A 13275-nucleotide genomic window follows, 5' to 3' on the forward strand; every position below is an offset into this window, starting at 1 on the left:
CCTTTAATTTGTCACCCATTACATACCATCATTGAAGATTTCGACCTCTAAATGTAAGCTAAAGAAAAAGAGAATATATGAAGTCATACAGATTGTAGCTGCATGTGCATGTGCATGTGCGCGTGTGTGTGAGAGTTGAGTTACTGATGGACACAGACACCTGTGCTCCTGGCTCAGGTTCAGAGTGCAGCTGCTCCCTCACTTGAGAAGGCTGCAGTTAAAGTTGCTGTGCTCAGACCTTTGAATGGTAGGGGGCGGACGGAAACCCTATACCCCCCAAGCAGTTTGTCAATACGGCGAAGGACAGTGAAAAACATGTTCCTGAAGGCAACACACAGCTCTGTACCTCACAACAACCAGGCATCTAGCATCATGGTGCAGCCATGATGCATGATAACGTCATGTAGCAGATACCACAAAGACCACTTTTGATTCGGCCAATTCCTCTGACACGAGTGACAAACGAGAAGCGGACTCATTCTGAAATAAATTGTTTTGTGCAAATATGATTGTGGCTCATTTCACACCAATACCATGAGGTTTGTGCATCTAAACATGCTCTACCACAGGGTTAGCCTGACAGTTAGCCTAACAGCCCGTGTCAAGGCTTTTTGGCAGAGCACAGCAGAAGAGCTGTTTTGGTATGCTATCAAATTTCAAAGCATGAGCCAACCTTTCAAAATGCAACGTCTTGAATTCACCTTTGAAGTGCTTCCCTTGACTGACCCTACAGGTGAGCCAGGACCTCGCACTGGGCTGGCTGCTCTTGTTTTTGGTTAAACTAATAAAAAGGCACTAAAGTTTATCTCCGCTGTAGATATACTGGCCATGTAACTCTGCACCAGCTCACTTTTATTCTTTCCACTGCTATTTGGGGGCCGAGAGACAGTCTGTCCTTACATCACTCACACAGCACAGCTGATGCAAAGCCATAAATATCCCTCTGAGAAATAGAAAACCAAACCTGCAAGTATGTGGTCCCCCTGAAACGACTGCAGTGGAACACCTAGCACTAACTCACCTTAAAACCCTGCTGCACTGATCACAACATAAGACATTCACATCCAACTTGCCACAAAAGAAATGCTCCCTGCGGGCAATCAATCAGTAAGTACTGAATTATTAATTCATCCCTCTTACAGGGCCTCTTTCCCCGAGCATGTGTGTATGAGAGAGGGGGAGTCTTTAAAGAGTATACAAGTGATAAAGCAACAGATGGTCTACGAGCCAGACAGAGACACACGCAGAGAAACAGGAATATAAGACTCGATGACGCATCCAGCTGTAGTGGTGGAGAGACATTCACATATCTCCTCCAGATTATTGACGTAACATCTTCTGCAATTTCCTCCGAACATTTGATTTCAGTGTCGTAGCATGTGTTAAACGATAGAAACCAGATGGCGCTCAGGAGGCTCGGTTATGATATCACAATGTTTATGGAATCACGATGATCTGGGACAGATATATGAAGAAACTCCTCAGGAGTCGCTGCCCCACACTGAGGTAGACTCAATTGAAAAGGCAATGAAACGGTGTTACGACCACATCTCGCTTCCTAAAATTTTATGCCAACAGGATGTTGGGACAGACATGAGGATAGATTTTACTTAAGTATACCTCAGACTTCTCAAGAGTCACAGAAGTCTAGAGAAATTCAAGAAAACAAGAAGGCACAAGGTTGTTTAGAAAAGGGTAAAGACACAGTAGGCTGTTTCTGGAGGAAGGATCAAACTAACAAGTCCACTGACTGTCTCAACATTTTCAGAGGTCAGCCTTCATAGGAGAGGATGAGCGTGTGTTGAAGGTTTTACTGAACGTTTAACCCAAAAAGGACAAATTAGGTTTGAAGACTGCATATGTAAAAACTGAAATCCTGTGTTACAAACTGGAGGTGTGACATTCAGAAGAGTTGTAACAAAAGGCACTGTTGAGCTGCATTGTTTAAAATGTAGGATCCATTGTTTTTTGAGTTTGACCCATAACACGGACCTAAGTCAGGATCTCTGCTGCTTCACATTTGACCAAATCTTTCAATCGGCTTCTCACAAAACTTTATGGAAGTGCAAAACCAAAAATAGCTGGAGTACCCCTTTAAATATCATTTGAATGCCAATAACATTAAGTTCACAACCCTAATACAAATGTCAGTTCATCAGTGCCAAGCAGCAACTTATGTTCATCCCAGGCTGTGCGAAGGCTCTACTGACACACGGCTGTTCCCAGTATCACTGAGTCAGATAGAAAGGGATGTATGATTTTCATTATACAAACAAAGAAAGTTCTTGCTTTCTCACTATTTCATACATCTTCTAACACAAGGCCAAGAAAACAAAAAGAGTCAAATTAAAGTTATGTACATATCTTTTCAGATGATAAATGGGTGTATACATATTATGCTAAAGGTCAAAAAGTTATTTATTTCCTTTCACAGTGACTTAACAGTTTGTCTTGGCACGGTCTCCTTTCCTCTGATCGCACTGGAAAAGTATTGCAGTGAGATTGGGAAAGTCCTATCATATGCATGGCAAAAGTGAGTGTGGGAGGCATATTAGACACAGAAGGAGACAAGAGGATTGTCTGTTGGCAGCGACCGGGTGGATACAAGAAAAATCCCAGGAATGCTGAGAAAGCATAGCTTTCCAGGCTCGCAGACAGAGGAGGAAGGAAACAAGCATTCACAGAGCATGGAAACCTTTATACCAACTCACTCACACTCACAGGAGGTTACAAGTCACAGACCCACAACTTTGCAAATACAAAGATGATCAGAATCTCCGTACAACAAAAACAAGGTAAATGATTAAACATGACGTTATTGATGATGTGACAATCTGCCACAGTAAGACCAAACTCAAATTAACTAAATACCCATGAGCTTTAAATAAATCTGGTCCCAACAACAATATCTGTCATGTAATCTTTGCAAAAAACACTTAAATGCATTGATCTTTCTGGAGTTATCGCATGCGCTCTCTTTGCCTTGCAACTTTTACTGAGCCTTTTGCCTTTTGTCCTGTCACTCCACATGTTCTTCATTGTGTAATCGCTTTAAACCGACTGTCTGGGTGGAGATTCTTATCTCATTAGCTACAAACCAGTAAAGAAAGAACACCCAATAAATTCGAGCCAAGTGAGAGCAGGCCTGACTGTTCTTCCTGTTACTAAGGGGTACTGTATATCTCTGAGGTTTACGTCCCCTGGTTGGGCTGTTTTCATCCTCAGCGACTGTGATTCACGGCCCAGTCTTTAATGAGTAATGCAAGGCGAGCCAGCAGTCCCTGAGAAGTAAGGAGAAAACCTGTCACATCTTTATAACTGCTGTACCCTGAGGCCTGGTGGACTGCTGGAACAAGCCACAAAGATATTAGCCACTGACCAGTCGTTAATGATCCAAGTCTAGCAGTACTGGGGGAGTTTCTCCAGAATGGGAGCCAGTCTCACTTTATACCAAGCTGCTTAGACAAACCTGGGTCTAACAAAATGTATGAAGAGACTGGCAGGGAAAGGCTATGCAATACAGAAAATGTGAGCCATATTTCTGTAGGAGGAAATAATCAGCATGCGCAATGTACCTGGATTGCAGAAAAACTGGCCTCCTGCACTGGCTGATTAGTCAAGATTATTCAACACTACTAACACAACTACTGACACACCTGCTGACATTCACACAACAGCACACTAGGCCAGTCTAGACTGAAATTCATCTAAGTCAATTCCTATATCCCACCAAACATCTCTGTTTTGTTTTGGGCAATTCGTCAGATGGGGTTGTTACATCTGTTTGGTGTTTTATGAGTAGAGGAGAATGTTTGTTGTCTTGAATCCAAGGGGAACATTGTGTTTCTGACTGTGATGCCTGCCAGAGAGCTGCGCAGATACAAGACATGTACTAACAAGGCTGGTGATAAATGCTGCCTTCACCACAGGATTACGTCAACCTTACACACACACCTCAATGTGATGCTGCTTACAACACACTGTAGAGACACTTTCGGCAATACTAATCAAAAGCAACATAAAGTGTTGCATCATGCGTTCACAGCTTTTCATTTTTGGCAGCTACAAAAAAACAAAGAATTGAAAGTGTTTGAAAGACTGTGTGGAGTAACCTTATGAGGCCTGACCCATGTATTACTTATTAATTACCTAGTAACTCCTAATTATCTATAAAATAGGAAACTGCAAATATTGAACACAAGTGATGATTTAATAAATGTAAAATCAGTCTAACATTTATACATCACCCCAGCCTCTACGGTAGCAATATAACAATGGAGACAGAGTGGAGAATAGAATATCAGATCTGTGTTCGCAATAGCGGGCAACAATGTTGGAATGATTTGATGTGTGCGCATGAGTGTGTGGCTGCAAGAGTGAGTCTGTGTGTTTGTCAGGCAAAGTAGCACTGCACTTATAAGGCCTGGAAAGTGGTTGCTGCTCTCTTCAATAGCAACAGTAGTTTAGAGAGTATTTGAAATTAATTCAGTGATACGGTAGTGACCTAACACAGAGAGTATAAAGCAATGCGAAACAAACAACAGCATGTGCATAACCAATTAATACTATTAATCCAAACGGTACTGCATGTTAAGACTGACTGGATAAGAGTTAGCATATAGACCATAAAAATGTGAGTGTTATGAAAGTGAACACCACAGTCTACAAATCCTTTTACTATGCAAGCCTGACAAAATATGACAAGCCTGTGCTCAGGTGGGGTCATTGTGTGGAGCGCAAGGCTAACAAACATTGGACATAGGCTTTTATATAGAAGCTTGAAGGGACTTCATTTACTTTACTTTACTTTACTTTACTTTACTTTACTTTACTTTACTTTACTTTACTTTACAGGATGATCGTCCATTCAAATCTTCAAGAAGAGTGTAAAAATATCGATGTTCACAGATGCAGAGAAGTACAAAAGCTGACTTCAATAACAAACAGTTTCTTACCCTTGACACAGTGAGAGGCATGCTGAAGTCCTTGCCACCCTGCAGCCTGAAGCCCCAGGGAGCTGGGCCGCTGAGGGTTACAGAGTATACGTTCATAGCCTTGGGGAAGAGAAAGACAGGAAACAGTCTTAATTAGTCAGAAAACCAGGAAAAAGGTAATTTTCTGCTTCACCCAAGCAGCCTCGATGCCTGTCGTCTCCATTTGTTGCAGACACAAACGCAGACATTCCACACAGAAACTGACATCGAAGTTGTTGTTTTTCCAGAGCATATAATGTTAAATGTAGGAAAAGTCCTGTTTTAGGAATAACCATATTGCTAAAACTAATTAAATGTGTATTTTGGTAGAAATAAAATAAATTCATCTTAAATAACATAGCTTACAAAACAATAGAATACCAGATCTGCCGCAGGGACACAATGTTCCAATATTTATCAACATACAAACTGAGGTTGATATGCGTTGTGTCATAATCTCAGGTGAGCATTCATATAGACAACCAATTCAGAGTGTAAAAAGTATATATTGCAAATGAGTACCACAGAAGTAATCAGCATCAAAAAGCAGCAGCGACATCCAACAGTTATGTTCTCGCTTACGTCCAACTCGTTGTATTTAATTAATAATTCAACCATTTAAAGTTAACTATAATAAAACATTGACCCACAACATATAAACTGGCCTTAACATTTTTTTCTGTTTGACATCATTTATTCAGCTGTGAAACCATGAAAACAGTATGAAACAACTTCAGCAGAACTAATCAGTGACATAGCATGGCAAGTCACTAAATACCCAGGTAATTTTAGGAACCAAAGGCAACTTGAGATGTTGGGCTACGTCACTTGCGAGTTACAGCTGTACAACTGACCTCTGTACCTGCACCCCTAACACACATCTCGCTCCTCCTCCTCAACTCTACCAGGGGTCATTGCCCATCGTGACACACAGCCAGCTTCCCAAGATGCCATTATGCAAACCTACCTTGTCCTCAAGGGGTGGCCGATAGCCCAAAGCTGGGAGAAAGCTAGAGTCAGTAAGCTAGGGCAAGCAGATTCTCTCTGTTGGCAAACCCTACCCCGACACTGTCTGTGACACAAGCGAGCCCTAGCCTCTGCTCACTCCTTAGAGGCTATATAAGGAATGTAAAACTACACCAAACTATTTCAGCCCAACACCCACATGAGTCACAGAGAGGGGGGGCGAAGAAGTAACGTCAACTACCCCTATATTCTGGCAAAAGCCTACAACAGCAAAGTCAATGGATTTTGTTGTTAATAAAGTGTACTTAGGAAGCAGCAGACGGCCACAACTGAAGCAAACCTTATGGAATTCTACATTCCTTAAGAAGGGCATGAAGCACAGTGCAACCAAAGCAGCAATTACATTATAACATCAAGTTCTTAAAGAAACAGAGGAGCTTACGTATTGTAAAAACTGAAATAAGACTCATCGATAATAGAACATAAATTGCAATATGGTCCTTGTTAAAAATAATATAAAAACCAACCAACCAACCAAGCACAACAAATACCCCGATCCACAAAAGCCGCAAGTCTGCTAATTATATGGAAATTATTTTTAGGAGTTTTAATCTGTATCCATTTATTGCGTTTATGTGCAAGACTAACTGTCAATGCACTTTCTAGATTACATAAACAGGCTTAATTACTAAACTTAGATTAGTTTGCTGTCACTTTTCTCATATTATAGTCCAACCTCCTATAGAGAAGTCTAGGAATCAAGAAAATCAATTATAAGGTTTGATAAGCTTGAGAAAATAAATGGAAAGACAAATAGCAGCAACAGGTAATGGAGGTTAGATGTGGAATAGATTTAGTCGTTTTAAACTGATTATATTAAGACAGTAAAAGTAACAGCATGAAAATTGGTGCATTTCAGTTAATTAAATACCACCCTTTATATTAAACCAGAGGAGAAATCATCAACCTAAACCAATGCGTTTGCTAGTAATGCCTGAGGTACTCATTCAAGCGACGGAGTCCCTGTTTAGGGTATTGCTATTTATAATCTATGGTGTCACTGTATTATTTCTATAGGAACTTGTTTTTTAATGAGTGTTGCATACTACACTACCTCAAATACACGGAATTAGACGCTTACTTCTTACAGGTACCGTAATTATAAGCTTGTGTAGCTCACTTTGAACTGATTTCAGTGTTTCCAAGACAATCATTTTCAACGGGTAATTAAAGACTGACGCCTGGTAAACCACTGCAGTGCAGACCTTGAAATAAAACATTTACATTCACAATAGAAGTAGCAGGAAGGGACACGAAAAAAAACAGGCTCTAACAAAGTAGTTAGCTACAGACCGACGGTGGTTTCAGAGAAGCTAGCCGAAAACCCCAAACTGCAAGTTAGGAGCTCAACACAGCCCATACAAAAACTTAAGACTGTGAAAAAGTTGGCTTTAAAAAGTTACTCCTACTCACGAAGGAATGCGTTCGTATGTTTGGACACGTGAAAAAAAAAGCTTACCTCTTGTCTCTCGATGTGTTCGTCAGACATCGCGAGTCAGTCTACTGGATAAAAAAGTCAATCGGTAAGGAGGCTAAGTTTCGGACTTCCTTAAAGCGGACGTCAGGAAGCCACCGTGGATCCCTTGGTGAGCAGCAGGATCATTCCCTCAAATTCTTTTTAGCAGGACTCGGCTGAAACGTCAGAAGTCACATGGGCCGCTGCTTCATTTCATACCCGGGCTATAAACCAGAAGAGGCCGTGCTTTGCAGACATCTCAGCTGTTTAACCATCTACAGCTAATCCCTATCAATCATAATGACTTTTAATGCCACTTGGAAAAACAATTAACACTTCTTAGTTTTGAAAAAACAATACAGCATTGCACAAAATAAACGAACAAATAATGTAATATACGTGTTATTTTTCAACAATGACTGGGCTTTTTTAACAGAAAATAATGAGTTTCCTAAGCATAGGTGTTTAGTAATATCACAAAAGCGGCTGTTAAATGCGTTTATAATGATTAATGTGTGTGCAATCAACTACTGATTATGTATGTTTACGTTTACCTCTAAAGGGTAATATAAAAAACGTGTCTCCTCTCTGAATTATATATATATACGTTTGTTTAAATGTATTACATTTATCTGAGTTATTACTTTGAAGATTAATATTTTATATACAAAACATATGAGCTTAAAATATATTATGCATAATAAATACTACAAAATACAGTAGCTCCACTTCACCTCAACCAGCTACCTTGCAAAAATACTGGGTACCACTTTCTGAAAAGGCATTTAAAGGGTTTAACTAATAACAATGGGTTTGCTATACTAAATTAAACATTTAGAATAAGCATATGCTAATGTAGGAACAACTCTAAGTTTGCCAAGTTGTAAAAAGAAATCCATTTGCCTAGTGTGTCATCCTTTACAAGGAGTCATTATGCATGAGTGTATTTGCTTTTGGTACTTGTGTAGATTTAGCTTATAACTACACTTCTACTTGCAATACATTTGTACACTATGTTATTGCTTGTTGTTATTTATTCAATACTGTTGCAGTTTGTCCTCCATTTCTCTATCACATTGGAACGAGACTTTATTTTCATTGACGAAATTGGCACCCATTATTCTTTCAGATGAATGTCCCATCCACTAATTATATGTATATGGATAGGAGTTAGAAGGAAAACTTAAGTTGTTGATAATATATGTGTGGTATTTTAAAAAGTAGCCTACTGCTGCACATATTTTAATTGTTGTTAAATGGTGTATATTAAATCTGCTATATAAAGCTTATTCTTAGTAGCCTATGGTTTAAATAACAGCAACATTTAAAACATCCCTTTGAGATGATGCTGTAGTGTAGTATGGCTTCTGTGATCAGATGAATCTCAATGCAGAGTGACTAAAGAGATGCAGCAGATAGCCGGCAGATGGAGACAAACTGCAACAAAAAGGAAATGGTACCTTCTGGGTGCTGCCCTGCTCCATCATCACAGTGGCTGAACAAGTGAAGGAATCATGAATCATCAGTGACGGCCTAAAGTCGATGCTTAAATCGTGTATTACAGACTATTTAATTGCCTGACTGGTTGCCTGCAGTAGTCTACTTGGAATAGCTGATATTCGAGTAAAATCTTTAAGTTGTTTGTATTACCGTTGCATAACTGGTGGCTTTGACGTTAGCTAGCTAAACCTACCAAGCTCAGTTAAACTTGTAAACACTTTTGTGAAAGATGGCTGACAACGGCGCACACCCGACTGAAGAGGACCCAGCCGCAGCTTTCCTGGCTCAACAGGAGAGTGAGATAGCGGGGATAGAAAACGACGGCGAAGGATTTGGGGCGCTGGAAGGAGCAGACGACGAACAGCCGTCTCAGCCGGAGCCGGAGCCGGACAACTATGGCAAGTTTGTGACTGAGCTAATGTCAGCTTCGGCTAACAAGCTAAAGCTAGCTTATATGCCTAACGTTACCGGTACATGGACTGGGCTGGTAGTAGCGTTTGTTTGGTAACAATGATCCAACGTTAACAATATTATCACTACCTAGTTGATACAGACGGGTAGTGTTGGTCAGCTCATTTACGATTAGACTAATGGAAAGTTGGCCTTATAGCTTAGCTAGCTGACGATAGTGCATTTGTTTGCACACCGACAACGTAACGTTACGTACACCCTCCTGACGTTGTAACGTTAGTTACAGATGTCAAACTAAGTAGCACTAAGTAACACTGACTATGACCGAGCAAGTATTTATAGTGACGTTATATAACTAGTAGTAATTGAGCTACATTATATTAGCTAAATTAGCTGTACAATTCTACAGAAAAACCTGTCCTGTTAACTGAGTTGATTTGCATAGACGTTAGTGCCCAAACAGGTGCTGCTGCATTTCTGAGATCTTAGCTGTAACGTGTATCTGAAGAACAAAGTGACACTGTAATAGTAGCCATCATTTATTAAGGCAACAATAGATGATAGCTAACTGGAAACTCTATCCTAACATTAAACTTTGTTTTCTTGTAACAATGTTAGACGGTTTCGAAGAGGAGCCTGCCACAGTGAATGGCGATATGTTTCAGGTGAGCTTAACATATATCTTTAGCCTGATTCTTAAATTATGTTTAATTATTTGTTTTATCTCTTTGTATGTAAGTTTTAACATCATTAAATCATTTGAATTGCTTTTTAGCTTTTTTTTTTGTATTGTCTAAACTGGATGTTCTGATGTGATGGAGTTACATTTTACCCAGTATTAGGATAAAATAGCTAGTTTTTTATAATGAAGCTAATGTTTTATGTCCTCCAAAAGGAGTCCAATGGCCCAACAGACAACTATGCAGCCATTGCACAGGTGGATATTCAGAGGCAAGAGCCAGAGAGTTTACGCAAGTGGAGGGAGGAGCAGAAGACACGCCTTGAAGTATTAGGTGAGCAGAGAATTAATCGTACTGTGTAATGCACTACCTACTTTGCACCTGTAATGACTCCCTGTGATTTAGTCATTTGGTTATGCACCTTTTTGTAGTTTAACATTTTCAGGACGAATGATGCAGCATATCTAATTGCGTCACACTTAGATGTAATAATATGTCCGTTCTTTTCGGAAATGTTTCCTCTTTTGAGGACTCTAACTATGTTGTTCTCTGCTGTTGCTCCCTGACAAGATTTGGCATCCAAGACAGCCGAGGCAGAGTGGAAAGAGAAAGCCAAAAAGGAGCTGGAAGACTGGCATGTACATCAGAATGAGCAGATGGAGAAGAACAAGGCCAACAACAAGTTAGTGTCTGACATGTCCCCTGTTAATGTGCAGATAATTAACAGTTGGTTTATCATTATGATGCTGTAATAACTACACTGAACATATTCTAGTCAGATGAAATGTTATATATTAACTAGACTTTATCGTATTAGGTGGATTTAGGTGAGCTGATTTCTTTTCACCAGCAATGTAGACAATTGAAGCACTTATATTGGACTGCACCAAAGGATCAAATGTGACGGTCGTTGTTTAGTGTAACAGTTTTATATTTAGTATTTCTAACTCATTAATTTATTGATTATATAAAGACAGTCTGTCTACTACTTTAAATTGTTTTATTTTATCTGGTTGCAGTCAGTGTTGTAGGTTATGCTTACAAAAAAAACATTGCAGCCCTTCTTTTTCTTGGCCAAGCTAACCCCGTTCTTCTCTCACACTTTCCAACAGACTCTGTCCAAGTCTGGCACGGTATCACTCTGCATCTGTAGCTCTAGTTTTGGCCAGTTTCTTCTCCACTGTGTCTGTGAAAGCGCTGAGAGACAATCCTCTGATGAGATATAAGTCTAAAGCTGTGTGTCCAGTTAGGCCAGGGAAACAAAACAGGAAGCTGGCTAGCGAGAAGGAATGCAAACAGCAAAGAGCAAATGTCACAGTTTTCATCCACGCTACAGCACCAAAGCCGTCTGCCTTAAATGCTTCGCTGTTCCAAGCTTGTTTATTGGCAACATTTTCTTACAGTAGAGGAAAGATTGTATTCAGTCCATTTAAACCTTTTATTTCCACCCCATTGGAACTGTTTCTCAGTCGCTTACATAATCTTTCCAATGCAGGCCCTAACAATTCTCTGCTCGATATGACACTGAACCTGTTCTCCTCTCTCCTTCTTTTTCCTGCTTTCTTGGCCTTGCCTGCGCACTAGGATTGCTGACAAGGCTTTCTACAAACAGCCTAACTCTGATGTTATAGGCTTTGTGTAGGTTTAGAGTTCTTATGCTTTTTAATGTTGGTTGTGTACCCTACCCCAGATATGACCTCTAGTTGATGCATGCCCAAACACTAAAATTACTATTCCGTTTTTGAAGACTTAATTTGGTATCTTTTGCAATTTTATTTGATTGTGACATAGGCTATAGGTTGCGATACATATTTAACGTGTCTCCAAAGAAGTGTATGATTGGTGTAAAGAAACGCATGAAGTTATTGTGCATCTTGTGCATGGTGCGGCTCACGTGAGTGAATTTTGTGGTTGAGCACCATGTCGGGGTTTGCTGTTATGAAAACTGTTCTGAAATCCCTCAAATGTTACAGCTCATTCATATCTTCTCTCTGGTCTCCCTCCCACCTGCAGAGCATCAGAGGAGGCTTTCCTTTCAGAGAGCGATGGCGACAGCCCAGGGACTGAATGGGAGAGAGTAGCCCGTCTCTGTGACTTCAATCCGAAAACCAACAAACAGGCAAAGGATGTTTCTCGAATGCGTTCTGTCCTCATCTCTCTCAAACAGACACCTCTAGTGCGCTAGAGGAGGTCGCAGGGAAAATTTGGTTTTAGAAACATTGCCTTTTCAGTTCTAACCTCACGTTCATCAGAAGTTTGTATGCCCTTTTCCATAAAATTCCTGGTATGTTTATAACCTTTGAAAACTTCCCACCTTTGCTGATGCCTATTATTATTATTATTATTATTATTATATTGAAAAATTATACTTAACCCCACTCTCTCGTGAGAAGGTGGACTGCTCTATTGTTACGACATGCTTTGGCTGGTCAGTTTTATCACTGCTACACTTAAGAAAATATTGTTACTAAAGTTAAACATTTTCCTTCCCCTTTAACTTATGAATTGTTTTAGGTCAGTTTTATTGCATGCCTCTGCCAAATTTTTGTTGTTATACAAATTTGCATTTTGGTCGATTTCAAACCCTTATTAAGCACTATTACGTATTAGATTGTAACCACTTTTGCCTCTCATCAATGTAGACTTCAACACAAAGTGTTTGTTCACATTTGTTGTATTATATCCCTGATTACAATATTTAACGTAGCTAGAATGTTTTTCTCTTTCAAATGCATAAGCTTGTGGCCTTTTTGATGTAGCTCTTACTCCAGTTTGAGTATTCAATCAGATGGATTTCCTCTTTAATTAGGCAAGATTTCAGAGAAGAAAATCAAAACCAAAGATTTCTCTTATCTAAATTTTCAGAGTTCACATGATTAACGGTTTGTGCGATTTCTCATTTGAATGATTTTCTCAGAAGTTTTATGCACCATTTCTGTGTTACACCAATATGTTGTAGATTTTTTTAAACACTAATCAATAAGGTGTCAATTTCAATAGTAATGTCTGCAAATTGTTTCACATGTTGCCTATTTGGACATAATGAATACTGAAACAAGTGAATGTTAAAAGGGAACTGGAAAATAAAAAGTGGAGTGTGATCACCAAAAGTAATTTGTCCTTACATATTTCCCAGGACTTGTCAACAAAATGCCCCGGAGATTATCATTTGAATCCCAGTTGATGTGTTGGGAGCTAAAATGTGTATGTGTGGCCCAGTGCAAACATC

At 39.6% G+C, this 13275-nt stretch overlaps 2 protein-coding genes across 6 annotated transcripts in view; one reads left to right on the forward strand and one right to left on the reverse strand.

The window, feature by feature from the left end:
- The window catches only part of pdlim7 (PDZ and LIM domain 7), a 31056-nt gene extending 21867 nt beyond the window's left edge, over positions 1–9189 (reverse strand). Inside the window, exons 1-3 of one of the 3 annotated variants that reach the window (XM_029441079.1) lie at positions 8916–9189; positions 7459–7631; positions 4956–5054 (exon numbers count right to left, since the gene is read on the reverse strand). In XM_029441079.1, the coding sequence (XP_029296939.1) occupies positions 4956–5054; positions 7459–7488 (129 nt within the window). In that variant the 5' untranslated portion in view covers positions 7489–7631; positions 8916–9189. Of the gene's footprint in view, positions 1–4955; positions 5055–5638; positions 5769–5940; positions 6089–7458; positions 7632–8915 lie in introns of those variants that run through there. The other 2 variants (XM_029441080.1, XM_029441081.1) reach the window with 2 other exon arrangements.
- On the forward strand, positions 1042–13156 carry cltb (clathrin, light chain B). 3 transcript variants are annotated; one of them, XM_029441084.1, is made up of 7 exons: positions 1042–1107; positions 9185–9353; positions 9985–10031; positions 10262–10379; positions 10617–10728; positions 11631–11684; positions 12060–13156. In XM_029441084.1, exons 1-7 carry the CDS (start codon positions 1084–1086, stop codon positions 12229–12231), a joined length of 696 nt encoding a protein of 231 aa, XP_029296944.1. In that variant the 5' UTR covers positions 1042–1083; the 3' UTR covers positions 12232–13156. The 3 variants fall into 3 exon arrangements, with proteins under 3 accessions (XP_029296944.1, XP_029296942.1, XP_029296943.1); XM_029441082.1 differs by lacking the exons at positions 1042–1107; positions 11631–11684 and adding an exon at positions 11159–11179; XM_029441083.1 differs by lacking the exons at positions 1042–1107; positions 11631–11684.
- Positions 13157–13275: the final 119 nt, after the last annotated feature.

Source organism: Cottoperca gobio, chromosome 10 (genome assembly GCF_900634415.1).
Source record: "Cottoperca gobio chromosome 10, fCotGob3.1, whole genome shotgun sequence".
Taxonomy (NCBI): Eukaryota; Metazoa; Chordata; class Actinopteri; order Perciformes; family Bovichtidae; genus Cottoperca; species Cottoperca gobio.

Coding starts and splice junctions, on each gene's coding strand:
- cltb (XM_029441084.1), top strand. CDS start 1,084: ATGCTCCCTGCGGGCAATCAATCA. Junction 1,108..9,184: donor TCCCTGCGGGCAATCAATCA/GTAAGTACTGAA, acceptor CTTTTGTGAAAG/ATGGCTGACAACGGCGCACA. Junction 10,729..11,630: donor AAGAACAAGGCCAACAACAA/GTTAGTGTCTGA, acceptor CCTGCGCACTAG/GATTGCTGACAAGGCTTTCT.